The sequence below is a fragment of the Balaenoptera ricei genome, chromosome 16 (genome assembly GCF_028023285.1).
Source record: "Balaenoptera ricei isolate mBalRic1 chromosome 16, mBalRic1.hap2, whole genome shotgun sequence".
Classification (NCBI taxonomy): domain Eukaryota; kingdom Metazoa; phylum Chordata; class Mammalia; order Artiodactyla; family Balaenopteridae; genus Balaenoptera; species Balaenoptera ricei.
The window spans coordinates 57,396,269-57,411,049 of NC_082654.1; the positions used below are offsets into that span (position 1 = coordinate 57,396,269).

The 14,781-nt window shown below is 52.4% G+C and overlaps 1 protein-coding gene across 2 annotated transcripts in view; it reads left to right on the forward strand.

Annotated features, from left to right (window-relative positions):
- Positions 1-14,781, forward strand: part of DLG5 (discs large MAGUK scaffold protein 5) — a 123,371-nt gene that overhangs the window by 82,432 nt on the left and 26,158 nt on the right. For both annotated transcript variants that reach the window (XM_059899410.1, XM_059899411.1), the window contains 8 exons: positions 1,396-1,708; positions 5,465-5,649; positions 7,320-7,445; positions 9,847-9,979; positions 10,437-10,564; positions 11,598-11,773; positions 12,124-12,227; positions 13,899-13,991. In XM_059899410.1, coding sequence (XP_059755393.1) covers positions 1,396-1,708; positions 5,465-5,649; positions 7,320-7,445; positions 9,847-9,979; positions 10,437-10,564; positions 11,598-11,773; positions 12,124-12,227; positions 13,899-13,991 — 1,258 coding nt within the window. The remainder of the gene's footprint in view (positions 1-1,395; positions 1,709-5,464; positions 5,650-7,319; positions 7,446-9,846; positions 9,980-10,436; positions 10,565-11,597; positions 11,774-12,123; positions 12,228-13,898; positions 13,992-14,781) is intronic.

Sequence of the window (14,781 nt, forward strand, 5' to 3'; positions counted from 1 at the left end):
GGGAGTAAGGTGGCCCTCCCATCTGGTCCTCACTAATTCAGCCTCAGGACTGGTCAGGGGGCCATTGTCACGGTGACCTTGCAAATCTGGCCCTGTCCCTCCAGACGTGGAAAAGTCCTTCAGTGGCTCCCCAGTGTCTTCAATACTGAGTTTAAACTCTGTCAATGGGTTCTTAGTTTGGATTCCCCCAGACACAGTTTGCTTGGGATGTGAGCCTAGGAAAGATCTGTAAGTAGGAGAAGACAGGAAAGGGACAAAAGCCAAAACGGCACTTGACCTTGAAGAGGTTTCTGCACCCCTATGTTCACTGCAGCATTATTCACGACAGCCAAGACAACCTAAGTGTCCCCTTTCCGACGAATGGATAAGAAAATATAGTATTTATATACAATGGGATATTATTCAGCCATAAAAGAAGGAAATCCTGCCATTTGGGACAACATGGATGGACCTTGAGGGCATTATGTTAAGTGAATAATGAGAGAGTCAGAGAAAGACAAATACTGTTATGATATCTCTTACATGTGGAATCTTAAAAAAACAAACTCAGATACAGAGAGCAGATTGGTGGTTGCCAGAGGTGGGGGGTGAGGGATGTGAAGATGGTCAGAAGGGACAAACGTCCAGTTATAAGATAAATTGGTCCTGGGGATGCAACGTCGGGCATACTGACTATACTTAACCATGTTGCATATTTGAAAGTTGCTAAAAGAGTAGATCTTAAAAGTTCTCATTGCAAGAAAAAAAAGTCTAACTATGTGAGATTATGGATGTTAACTTATTGTGGTGATCATTTCACAATATATGCATATATCAAACCACTGTACGCCTTAAACTAATGCAGTCTGCCAACTGTATCTCAATAAAACTGGAAAAAAAAAAAAAAAAAAAAAAAGAAATGCTGCTCTAGAGCTGCAGGCTGTAACTTGCAGGGCCGCCTGCATGGAAGGTGCTTCCTGGCCTGGAAGGACCGAGCGGTGCTCTCACGCTAACCTGGAGGCTTTGGGCCAGTCACCTGTGTCTCGAGGCCTTATCCCCTGTATCTGTAAAATGAGGTGCTCAGACTCAACGATTGTTCATGCCACTTTTGTCTTTCATAGGCTGTGATTCTAGCATTGTTTTGTTCTTATTTTTAAAGATAACGTAGCTTGACTGTGGAAGAAATAACACTGTTATTTCCAGTAGAGCAGAGGGCATGAAGTTCTCAGTCCATCTTCCAGTATTTGTAAAAGGCGGAGAAAAATTCCTGGTCCAGGGGCACTGGTCCTTCATGGCTTTTCTGTCTTGGGGGTGTGGAGAATGGCCGCGTTCGAAACTTCATGCTTGACTGTCCGGCGCAGCAGAGCTGGCTGGGCAGGTCCCCACGCCCTCGTCCTGGCTGCCTCTCTCCGCCAGGTTCGAGGCCATCCACCACGAGCTGAACAAGGCCACGGCCCAGAACAAGGACCTGCAGTGGGAGATGGAGCTGCTGCAGTCGGAGCTGACGGAGTTGAGGACCACACAGGCGAAGACCGCCAAGGAGTCAGAGAAGTACAAGGAGGAGCGGGATGCGGTGTACAGCGAGTACAAGCTCATCATGAGCGAGCGCGACCAGGTCATCTCCGAGCTGGACAAGCTGCAGACCGAGGTGGAGCTGGCCGAGTCCAAGCTCAAGAGCAGCACGTCTGAGAAGAAGGCGGCCAGCGAGGAGATGGAGGCGCTGCGACAGGTAGGAAGGTGGCGAGGGAAAATGGGCTGTGATGCACAGGTGTCCGGAGTAGCAGGGAGCAGCCTTCAACCTGCTGCCGCCTGGGTTATTGGATGCCTCCTGGGTAACTGCTGAGCTCACGCTCGGTGCCCAGCTCTATTCGGGCTGCAGGGGACACAGGTGAGGTTCCGCTGTGGTCCTGGGTGTCCGGAGCTGACAGCGTAGGAAGAAGATTGGATGACACGCACGGACACTCACGCACGCCTGTCGTGATGTGGTGGTAGATCAGTCTTTTGCTGGAAGTCAGCTCAAGGGGCTTGCTCATTAAGAAGCAAGATCCCAGGGCCACGTTCCCAAAGCCATAGGTACCTTTGGCCTTGTGAGACCAGAAGGGTGCCCTCAGTGTTCCTTCACCCCAACATCTGAGGAGTCTTCTCTTTAGAGGGGTGGTCTGGGCTCCTTCTGGGAAGCTGTTCTACTAGCTTGAGCCCAATACTCTTCTCAGGCCTCGCTCCCTGGGGGGCACGCCTCCAGGGTCAGGGGAGTGGCGCTCAGCAGCATCGGAATTGAGGCACTGAGCTCGACTCCCGAGTGGTCAGTGGGGACTCTCTGCATCTTTCCTACCTGACCACCCAGGCCTCGTCGCTGACACTGCTTACCCCCAAGACCAGGTGTGCCCTGCTGGGGCTTGGACAGGCCTGTGGACTCCCCCTCTTTGAGACTGCCTTCCCATTCGGTTAGTTTGTGTGTGGCTCTGTTTAGGGCTGCTGAACTTGATCAGAGCAGACTTTCTTCCCATTGGAATAGTTCTCTGTTCATACCTCTCCATTCTGACTCTGTGCAGGTCAGTTAGAGTGAAGGCTTTAAAACTGGCCTGTGAGAAGTGAAAAGCAAGGTGTTAAAGGTCGGGTAGCTTCATAGGGGACGGTGTGTGTGTGGGTTGTTGAAGCTAGGGCCCTCTGGGCCAAGCATGAGGCAGGGCTGAGGCCCGAGGGGCGGCCAGGGCCTCGTGGGCCCCTCTGCAGACTGTGATGCTGCCTGATGCCCAGGCGGTGCTGGGGACTGTGTTTGGAGAGTGGACCTCCTCAGCCATGTGACCTCTTAGCTCTCCTAGCTCTCTGGGCCTCAGTCTCCTTACCTGCACACTGGAAATGAGGACAGCATCTGCTTCACAGTGTGGTCATGATGATCAGATGGTTTAACATTGAAAACACACTTAGGATAATATCGGCATAAAGTAGGAATGATATGAGTCTTTACTATTAGGATTATTTTTATGCCCATCTGAACCTTACTACCCTGTTAGGATTAGGGTGCATCCTATAAAATTGTTTTCATAGGCAAGAATGGGCCAAATAGCGACAGTTTCATACAAAGGGAGTGAGGCTTCTCCAGACCATCAAGGTGAAAGCCATTGTGAAAAGGAATATTTTCTTTGATGAAATTTTTAAAAGACTGGAATGAAGAAATTCTTAATGAGCAAATATAATGCGTTAGGACTTGGTAATTGCCCTGGAGAAAATGTCACCTCACTTTCACATTCTGGTTTGAGATCTTAATTGTTGCGAAAAATGTTGATACCAAATAAGGAAAACAAAATGATGAAGAATAAAACATTAAAAGTGCCTAGGTCAGTCAGTAAGCTAAAAAGTCGAGGACAGTGTGTTAAACCCGTAGAAGGTGAGCCTGTGATAGGCCAGCAGCCCCCTGGAGGGGGCTGAGATGATGGATGCCCCCCAGGGAGCAAGGGGGGCAAAGAGCAGTCGTGCTCTTTGTAGGAATGTGGAAGCACAGAGGAGGAGGAAGACCCCCGACTGCCCCGTGGTGCTAGGTCTGGTGGCCTGTGTCACCCCCCTCCCATTGCTCATGTGTGCCTCCAGCCTGGAGCCCGGTTCCCGGGCCTTGGCAGGGGGGCCCTGGCAGCGTGTGAAGTCTGCCTGTCAGCTGAGGCAGGAGTCTTCTCTGGGCACCCATCCCAGTCAGCAGGCAGGAGAGGACAGCCCCAGCCCTCCCACCCCTGCAGCTTCCAGAACTGAAACCCTCGGCTCCTTCTTGAGTTTGTCTGGCTTCTGGGACACGACCACTCCCCGCCTGGCCAGAGTAGACCAGGTCTGTGACCTGGGCCATCCTGGCTCTGAGGTGTGGGCAGGAGGGTCTTATCTCCCTGTGGCCTGCGAGACCCCTGGGGATTGATCCTGCCCCTCTCCAGCAGCCACTTCTTGGGGGGGGCGGTTCGGCTGAGGTGGGCCTTCAGCCAGGCTAGCTTCCTGGTCTCAGAACTGTCCTCGTTCCGCTCAGCCGGGGCAGTGGTTCTTTTTCCCTCTGACACCTGATGGTTTCCTACACTCTCCTCCCTTCTCTCTGTACCTCACTCTTTATTTACTCTCTTTTCTCTGCCACTGCCCTCCCTCTCTCTACTGTCTTCTCCAGAGTGGGTTGTGCAAAGAGAGGGCAGTCGGGGGGGCCTGTCAGGGTCTTTGCCTCACTCTGGACACCAGGTCAGCTCTGACCCCTCTCTCCCCTGCTTCCCACCTTTCCGAGTGGGCACATCTAGAGGCTTCCTTCACAAGGGCGGGTGTCCAGACTCTGACCATGGGCAGGCCAAGTCCACCGAAGGTTCGCCGGCTTCAGGAGGATGTGGTTACCGTCTGGGGCAGCTGGTCCCTGCCACGGGGAAGCTGTGGGGTGCTGCTGCATGTCACAGAGGTCCTTCCAGATACTAGGTCGCTTCCCAAGACAGGCCCTCTGGCAGAGCCGCTGTCCCCTAGAAAGCCCAGCTTGGTCACTTGGGCTGGCGGTGCTTTCTGCTGCCGCTGAATGCACTGCATCTCCTGTGTCCAGTCCTGCTTGGGGAATTGAATTTGCTAGAAAGTGGGGGAGCACTGTATGAGGGAGGAAGTGCCGTGAGAGGTGGAGGATGAGCAGAGGGGCAGGAGGGGAGGCACTTGGGGAGGTGGAGGACGAGCAGAGGCGCATTCTTGTGTTGCGTGTATTTTGCTTCTTCAGAAAGCCTTGGAGCTGGACTAGGAGTTACTCTTGCAAGAGATGCTCACTTTGTCATTTGTCACATTCTTCATTTTTCTGAGGATTATAGAGGCACAGAGGGAGCTTTCTGTATGAGTGCTTCAAAGAGTTTGATTTGAAATTTTAATGGAGCATGTAACGCTTTAAGGAGGGGTCCAGATGCAAATCCTTTAGAGCTCAGCTTTTTAAAGGAACTGAAACACATAGGACTTCACCAGCAAACATAGTGGTGTGTTTTCAGATTTAGAAATAACTCCATATGCTAGAGTATAAAAACTGTATTGTAGACACAGCGGGTGGGGAACATGATGACCAGTGCTGCACCCTTCACTGCAGCGGGGCCTCGTGTCACGTTTGTCACGAGAGCTCTTTAGGGAGATGCAGTGGGCTCTCAGCAAAACGTACCACGTAAGTGGCAGGGCAGGGTCTGGCAGGAGCCCTCCAGGGGCCATTCCACCTGGGCCCCTGAGACCGGGCCATAGAGGGGCTGGGCTTCCGGTCCTGGCTCTGTGTGGCGCTGTGAGGGTTTGGGTGGACCCTAATATAGCATCACTGGGGGTCTGAACGTGGCTGTGGAGCATGTAGTCATGGGGGGCGGGGGGGCGGTGTCGGAATGGGCTCTGGCTGAGATCCCGGTGTTTCCCTCCATCCAGCTCCCGAGAGTCCAGCCCCAGCTCCTATCCCAGTCGGAGGGCACTTCTGGGCCAGAAGGCCTGGTAACCTCCCCCTCTGCTTGCCCCTCACCCCCACCAGATCAAAGACACGGTGACAATGGACGCGGGGAGAGCCAATAAGGAGGCTGAAATCCTTCGAAAGCAGTGCAAGGCTCTGTGCCAGGAGCTGAAGGAAGCCCTCCAGGAGGCGGATGTGGCCAAGTGCCGGCGGGACTGGGCCTTCCAGGAGCGGGACAAGATCGTGGCAGAGCGGGACAGCATCCGGTATGGGGCGCCCCGGGGCCGTGTGGGCTCGGCTCTCCCCATGGGGCACTGGGTCTGTGGGAGGGTCGGAGTCGTAACCACTTCCTTCCAGGTAAGGTGGGCGTGACCTGGGTCGTCCCTCCTCACCCTAGGTGATGCCCCGGACTCCCCTCATAGTGAGAATTTTAGAATTTTCCATCATGTCTCGACTTCCCATTTCCCTTCACCCTAGAGGTCCGAGCACATGCTCTGTCCACAGCGTGGACCCCTGTGAAGTGGTATAAGGCCAGGCTTTTTTCTTAGGGGGTTTCTGTTGCAACTAACATTTCAAAAATGCATTCTTTCAGCCAGTATTCATTGGGCGCCTACTGTGTGCCAGGATCTTAGGTCCCTTGAGCAAGGAGACCCTGGGAGAGTAACAGCCTTTGAGGCTCCTGGGCACGTGTGATGCCCGTGAGGGGCCGGCACCGCGGGGGCTACAGGCAGCTTCGTGGGACAGGGTGGCCGGGGGGAGGGAGGTGCGTGAACAGTGAATTCGTGGGGGCGGGTAGGGAGATCTCCCCAGAAAACATGGCGTTCGTGCTAGAACTAAAGCTCGAGTGGCATTTTTCCAGGTGGAGAAGGGGGGATGGGTGTTGCAGCCTGAGGGACCATCATGAACAAAGGTGTATGGTGAACTCAGGGCAGAGCTGGGACTGGTTGTGGCATGAGTGGGGTGCGCACTTGGTGAGTCACAGGAGAAGCGGCTGACAGGGCTCCTGAGGGCAGGTGGTGAGGGCCTGGGAGGGAAGCCCAGGAGTGTAGACTTGGCCCTTGGCCTGGAATAAAGCCAGGAGAGGCCCTGGTGGTGGTGGTGGTGGTGGTGGTGATGATGATGATGATGATGGCGGCGATAAGTGAGGACTTGGTCATTGAGAGTTTCTGCAAGATCCCTTGTGGCCATTTGGAGAGACTGATGTCCACCTGGGCTGGTCAGGAGATGAAGGTTCAGGATTGGAGGGGATTTGGGGCCATGGAGAAGTGGGGACCAGCCCTCAGGGTCCATCGAGTGGCAGGATGCCGTTCTAGAGGTGGCACAGAGCACAGCACAGACTCTCCTGCTGCCTGGTCACCTGTCCCCACCACCTCTCTGAGTGACTGAGCTGATCCTGGGAGCCCAGAGACCACACGTCCGTTAGTAGAGAGCTGTTAAGCCTGCACTTGCCGCCTGCACAGAGCTCCGGGCTGCAGAGATGCATAAGACATGATTTCTGTCCAAGTGGGGGGCTCAGTCTAGTTGTGGGGTGGAGGGCATCTCTAGAAAAGCCTGCACGTGGGTAGTTGTGCAGTGTCTGGTTGGTGCTGGAGCACAGGGGCTTGCCAGGTGGGCTGCGGGTTGGAGCATGGTCGTTAAGCCCAGGCACACTGAGGCGGAACCTCTGGGACGGACACTGGACGTTCAGAACCAGATGCTCGTTGCCTGGTAACCATGGGGGTGTCTCCTCTGCCGGGTCCTCAGTGTCCCCTCTGTCCGTGTATGGGATTGGCCTGGGTGGTCTTGCCTCCAGACTCTCAAGCACTCCATCTATGCATCTGGGAGTGAGGCAAGCACCTGGGGTGTTCGGGAGCATGGGCTGCAGGCCTCACTGCAAGCCGTGAGTCCTCCGTCCCCTGCCCCTCACAGTGACCTTGCCCTCTGCCCCCTCTGCCAGGACGCTCTGTGACAACCTGAGGCGGGAGCGGGACCGGGCGGTGAGCGAACTGGCTGAGGCCCTGCGCAGCCTGGATGACACTCGCAAGCAGAAGAACGATGTCAGCCGGGAGCTGAAGGAGCTCAAGTACGCTGGGGTGGGCGCCTGCTGGGGTGAGCTGGCGCCGGGGGGCGCGGTGTCCGCTTCCGTCAGGTCACGGCAGCCCCGTGAGCAGGCCTGGCAGTCTGTCCCTTCACTCTGCCTTACTCGGTCAGTCCGTACAATGTGTCCGAGTGTTGCCTCTCTGTTGAGAGTTAATTAGAAATCCTTAGGGCAGCACAGAGCGTGGCAGCGGCCCTTTGGTGAGCGAGTCGGGGTGGGCAGGCACTGTGTGCCAAGGCTCATCGGAAGGAAGGTCCCTGCCCCGGGCGGTCCACTGGGGGACAGGCAGGCATGTGTTGTCTATTCATTCCCTCCTTTCCTCCCTCCCTCCCTCCCTCCCTCATTCATTCGGCAACTCAACAAGGATTTGCCAGGTGCCTGCTGCGTGGGGGCCAGGCCCCGGGGGAGGCACAAGCCGCCGGGTCCCTGCCCTGTGGGGCTCACAGTACACGGAGACAGACCAAAGGCAGGGCCATCCGAGAGACCAGCACGCAGTCGAACAGAATGATGACAAGATTCTGATGCAGCATTTTTGAAGGCGGTTGTGACTACCGCTCAGCAGTCTGTTCTGCCTGTGCTGTTTGGGGTGTCAGAGAGCGTCCCCTCAGTTACAGCGCTGCTCCCAGGGGTGTTACTTCAGACTTGGTGGCCCCTAGCAGTGTACTGAAAACACAGAGATCCAAGTTGAAGAAGAGAAATCGGCAGATGCCAATCGTCAGTGCAGTCCAGAGCCAGACCGGGTAGTTGAGAACCAGTGGCTGTCCGCCTGCTCGTGAGGCTTCCTGAACCCATAGGGTGGTTGGAAGCTGGTGAGCGTGCAAGCCTCGCACACTCGAGGGACGCCTTCCGGAAGTGGGTGACAGCGTCCCCTTTTTCCCCGTTCAACAGAACCTCCTAACGTAAGGCAAACAGCTTCATTTCCTCAGTGAAAACCCAGAAGCCCTGGGGCTTGAGCACTCTTAAGAAAATCCCGGGGTTAAGCGGCAAAGGGACAGACTCTCTCCAGGTACCCAGTTAGGGTCTAGCAGGTGGTGGAATCAAATTAAGGCAAAGCCTGGAGCCTCGGGGGCTTGAGCACTGGAGGAGATTTTGCGCGTTAATTGAGCTGGAGTTGCCTGGAACTTCTAAGAAATGTCAAGTTCCGTTTGCTCATTCAGCACGTTTGTATTTGCACCTTCTCTGAGCTAAGTTCTGTAACCAGTGGGATGCAGGTGAGGGAGTCCTTGCCGCTGCCCAGGAAGCCCCCCGTCTGCAGAAGCAACAGATGTATGTGCCTAGTGGGTGAGAGGTGGGCTGCGTGCAGTGAGCACGAAGTGCAGAGCTGCTTCTCTGTCGGGGAAGAAAGCTTGGAGAAGACTACCCGTGGGCTGAGCGGCCTCCTAGAGCCGGCCTCACATGCTTGAGCACGGTTCAGGCAAAGGTGTGGATGTGGGGGCGTGTCCAGTCGAGCAGGAAAGGACAGTAGTTAAGGGTGTGCCAGGAACCCACTGGGTGGTGCTGAGGAATTGGAGAGGTCATCTGGGCCCAGGTTCTAGGAAGAAGGATGTTACTGGGGGATGTTACAAGGTTTCTGACTCTTTTTTCATCCTCTTCACTGGGTCTTTCTGAGAACTAAAGCTTTTTATTTTGATCGAATCCGATTTGCTGCTTTTTATTTTTTTACTTTTAATGGATTGTGTTATGTCTAAGAACCCTTAATCCAGTCCTAGATCTCAAAGATTTTTCTCCTATACTTGCCTTCTAGAAGTTTTATAGTTTTATGTTTTATATTTAAATCTGTGATAGGTCTTGCGTTAATTTTTATATAAGGTATGGGGTTTAGGTTGAGAGTCTGTTGCCAGGATGTCCGCTTGCTCCAACATCATTCGTTGAAGACCGTCCTTCCTCTACTGAACTACTTCTGCACCTTTTGTACTTTGTGGGGCTATTTCTGGGTCCTCTGTTCTGTTCCACTGATCCACAGATCCATTGTCTGTCTTCCTGGCAGTTCCACACCGTCCTGATTTCTGTAGACGTATAATAAGTCTTGAAATCAAGGAGAGTGATTCCTCCCATTTTATTCTTCATTTTCAGAATGGGTTTAGCTGTTCTAATTCCTTTACCTTTCTGTGTATATTTTAGAATAGTCTTGTCTCTATCTACAGAAAGTCTTGCTGGCATTTCTGTAGGAATTGCATTAAACCCCTAGATAAATTTGGGGCAATCTTCTGAGACTGAAAAAAAAAAACTATGAAAACTCACTGATACCCAAGAAGCCTTGGGTTTATGAGGCAGCTGGTGTGAAGTATGAGGGGGAAGGGAACGGTCCACCTCATTTCCGAGTGGACTTTGGTGGGATGCTTTGCCTCCCAGAGGGCCGTTGCCATGGCTCTCTCTTTGTTCACAGGGAACAGATGGAATCCCAGTTGGAAAAGGAGGCCCGGTTCCGGCAGCTGATGGCCCACAGCTCCCACGACTCGGCCATTGACACAGACTCCATGGAGTGGGAAACAGAAGTCGTGGAGTTTGAAAGGGAGACGGTAAACCGCCCTTGCGTCTTCTCTCCCCAGCTCTCCTCAACGTGACGGCTTTGGATGGGGAAGGGAGAGGATGGCCCTCTTGCAGGGCCCCCCAGTTTCATGGCTGCTAGTTGGGAGGTCAGCTTTTTCTCCCAGGGTGTGGATGCATCCTTTCCCTGCACTTGTCCAAGCCCGATGCAGTAGCAGCTTGCTCTCCTGTGTTACCCGGCGGATGCTGGCAGTGCATGGAAAACAGAGGCAAGAGCAGAGCGCCAGGGGGCTGTGTGTGTGTGTGTGTGTGTGTTTCCAGTGGTGGAAAGGGGATCACAGCCGCTCAGAGGTTTTATCCTGGGGACCAGGTGTCCCGTCGGGGTGAAGGGACAGCACCCGCATCGGAGTGAGTGTCTTGGGGGGTGTAAGAGCCAAATGTTTCTCATCACTGCTGTAAAGTGAGCTGTTGCCGCTCTTCTTTTGCCAGGAGGATATTGACTTGAAGGCACTTGGTTTCGATATGGCAGAGGGTGTGAATGAGCCTTGTTTGCCGGGGGACTGTGGCATATTTGTCACTAAAGTGGACAAAGGAAGCATTGCTGATGGCCGCTTACGGTAAGTGTAGAGGGCTCCAGGCTCTGGAGGGAAGGTGGCAGTTTCCCTCTGACCTAATGCAGAGGACCTGGAGAGCCAGGTGGCATTTAAATGAACGCATCCCGGGATCTGGGGGCCTCACAGAGGCTGTTGAGGCTTTCAGGCTTAACCGCTAACATTGTTCTTAAAGGATGCTCGGACTCCAAATTGCCTCTGAATCTGATCTTTCTCCCATCACCAGGTGCTGCCTTTTGCTTCTCTGTGTAGTAAGGGGCTCAGGTGAAGTGTGTGAGAGTCTGGAATGTGCATTGCCTGCTCATCCCATGAAATAGTGATGATAATAATTAGCACCTACATAGTGCTTGGTATTTGCTAAGTTTAAGTACTTTATATAATTCATTAATCTTTACAATCCCATGAGGTAGGTGCTTGTATTGCCCCCATTTTACAAATGAGGACACTGAGGCCCAGAGGGACTACATCATACCGCTAGTAAGTGGTAGAGCTAGGATTCGAAACCAGGCTCCAACCCTTGCCAGGTTAACCACTCCACCTTCCTAGAAGAGGAAACCCTTCTCTTTTTTTTCTTTCTTTCTTTTTTTTTTGTCAATAAATTTATTTGTTTTTATTTTTGGCTGTGCTGGGTCTTTGTTGCTGTGCACGGGCTTGCTCTAGTTGCCGCGAGGGGGGGCTACTCTTTGTTGCAGTGCACGGGCTCGTCATTGTCGTGGCTTCTCTTGTTGCGGAGCACGGGCTCTAGGCGCGCGGGCTTCATTAGTTGTGGCACGTGGGCTCAGTAGTTGTGGCGCACGGGCTTAGCTGCTCCGCGGCATGTGGGATCTTCCCAGACCGGGGCTCGAACCCGTGTCCCCTGCATTGGCAGGCGGATTCTTAACCACCGTGCCACCAGGGAAACCCCGAGGAAACCTTTCTGAATGTGTTTGTGGGGTACTTTGTGCTTTCTGGTGTTCTGCTCCCCGAATGGGAGCAACAGGGGCCGGCCCCCTGGTCCCAAGGCCTCCGCTGGCAGTGACCTGGCTGTCTCCCTCCTCAGGGTCAATGACTGGCTGCTGAGAATCAACGACGTGGACCTCATCAATAAGGACAAGAAGCAGGCCATCAAGGCGCTCCTCAATGGGGAGGGGGCCATCAACATGGTTGTGCGTCGGAGGAAGTCCCTGGGCGGGAAGGTGGTCACACCGCTGCACATCAACCTGAGCGGGCATAAAGGTCGGGGCTGGGGAGGTGGGCAGGGCACCCTTTTCTCGTACAGAGAGATTGCATGTGTTTTCGGGCACCCCTCATTCCCAGAACTAGGCGTTGATGTGGTTTCAGTGCAGCCCATGTGCTTCCCGCTAGGGGGCCGTCTGGGTCCTGGGTCTTGCTTGTCTCTGATTGTTTGATTCACCAGACTAGACTTGACCGGGTCCCTGGGTGGTGTGACCTGGGCGGGGTGCTGGGATGGACAGGTCGTAGTCTGCCAACATCCTTTTTAAAAGTTTATCTCGTAAAGACAAGATGAGACAACCAGAGGGCCGTGCAACCCGGGCGGGGGTTAACCGGGGACCTCTGGTTTGCAGACAGCGGCATCAGCCTGGAGAATGGAGTGTATGCTGCCGCCGTGGTGCCCGGAAGCCCGGCTGCCAAAGAGGGGTCCCTCGCCGTGGGAGACAGGATTGTGGCTGTAAGTCTCAGGGAACCCTTCCTCTGGTTCTAGACTCCCCGCCTCCCAGTTCCCATCCTGACGGCAACTACTTTCAACAATTCATTGTGTTTTCTCCCCCAAACGTTCAAAACTTATATCTCCCACTTTTTTTTTTTTTTAAACTTAGATGTGATCATAATATACTGTGCTGCTGCTAACCTTGCTTTTTGTTTTTAACAGCGTGCCTTGAGGTTCTTCCAGATTCACATCTTTAGATCTGTCTGGGTCATTTCAGTAACTGCTTGTTCCTTAGTGGCCTTTGAGCCGGTCTCCTGATGGACAGTCAGGACTGTCCATTTTTGCCTTTGTGATAGTGCTTCATGGCCACTGCTGTGTCCCGCCACGGGATAGAGTCCTGGGTGGGGGAATTGCTGGATCAGAGGGCATAAGCATTTAACATGTGATGTGATTTCCCTCCTTGTGCTTCAAAGAAGTCCCACCTGCCGTGTTTGGGGGGGGGGCTCATTACTTCACATCTTTGCCAGTGTTTTTCAGATTTGGGGGCGAGCTAGAGTTTGAAAGCAATATGGCCATTACGAAAAACTCTAAGATGTGGGGAAGTTATAAAGAAAAACAAAACCAACCAAATTAATCTACCACCCCAAGATAATTACTCTGAATATATATATATTTTTAACTTTCAATTTTGAAATAATTACAGAAATAATTATAATTCAGTTATAATGTTAAACAATGTTAAAAAATAAAGTGGCAAAGATAGTACAGAAAGGTCCTACGTACTTATCATCCAGTTAACATCTAACGGTTACATCTTACGTAACTATGAAACCTGTTATCACATTTTAGGATAAAAAAAAAATCAAGATACAGAGCTGTCCACCACCACAAAGATCTCCCTCGTGTCACCCCTTTCTATTAACCCCCGCAGTCCTAAGCATGCCCCCTCCCCGCCATCATAAGCCCTGGCAACTAATTTGTTCTCCAGCTCTGTAATTCTGTCATTTGGAGGATATTGTATAAGTAGAATCCATAGTACTTGCCCGTTTGAGATGGCCTTTTCCACTTGGCTTCGTGCTGGGAGCTCCATCACGTGGTTGGATGTGCTGGTGCGGTGGTCCTTCTCGAAGCCGGGTAGGACTCCATGGTATGGATGCACCCCAGTCTCACTGTTCACCTATTGCACATACACTTTTAAAAAGGACTGGAACGTGTCTGAGAGGGGTGCGGACAGAGACTCAGGCGTGAGGGGCTCTAGGAGTCTTTGCGATGATACTTCACGTCACGTGGGTCCAGCCTCCCACATCATGATCTCGTTTTCAGTCTCCTCGCGCCCCTGGGGGGGGCGTCTGTGTTTGTTTTCCTTTTTGCTCTCGAAGGAATTCTGAGCCGTGGTCCAGCATCACGCAGCAGGAAGCGGCAGTTCCGGGATGTCCCTCTGGGACCCGTGGTGCCCTGGTCCCAGTCAGACAAGTCCCTTCCCCAGAGTGCTTTTAAGGCTGTGTGGTCCATTTGCCTCAGAAGCCCCATAACTGGACTTTGAGGGCCTTAACTGGGGAGGGGATTTCTCTCCTTTTGCCAGCTCCAGACGGGGGCACCTTACAGAACAAGGCCCACTGTCCAGCGTGGGTCAGCAGCTAGGCACAACCCCTATCCTGGTGGTGGGCCTGACGGGCTCTCTCTTGGCCCTAGATCAATGGCATTGCCCTGGACAACAAGTCTCTGAATGAGTGTGAATCTCTGCTGCGGAGCTGCCAGGACTCCCTGACCCTCTCCCTCCTGAAGGTAAGGGCCCCCGCCCTGCACTGGCTCTGCTCTCGCCCTCTTTGGGGCAGGCAGAACCCCAGCTCCTTGTACCCAAGCCACTTCTCCACATCACTGGGATCCTTGGAAAAAAGGTCTTGATTTATAAGTGCAAGGTATGCATGAACCCTGACTGGATCCTGGTTTAAAAACCAAAACCAAAACCAAAAACCCAGAAACAAAAAAACCTAGCTATGAAGGACATTTTGGAGATGGGGGGTACATTTGGATCTGGACTGGATAATTAGATGATCTTAGGGAATTGTTACTTTTCCTGGGTATAATGATGGTATTGGGGTTATATAGGAGAATGGCCTTATTTGGGAGAAATGCATGCTAAAGCTGTTAGGGTGAAATGTCATAATATTTGTAACTTATTTTCGAATGTTCTGCAGTATAAATAGATATAGACAATTGGGCAAAATATTGTTGAATCTAAATGGGTTTAAGGGCGTTTATTGTACTTTTTATCAGCTTTTCTAAGAAGGTTGGAAAAAGGCTCATCTACTTCATTAAGAGATATTTTTAAAAATTATTTTAAAATTAATAGACTTTTTGGGGAACAGATTCAGGTTTACAGAAAAGTTGAGTTAGTACAGAGAGTTCTCATATTTTCCGCTCTATAATATTGATGAGCCAATACTAATACATTAGTATTAACTAAAGTCTGTAGTTAATGTGAGGATTCACTCTTGGTGTTGTACATTCTACGGGTTTAGACAAATGTATAATGACATGTTTCCACCATTACAGTATCCTGCAGAGTAATTTC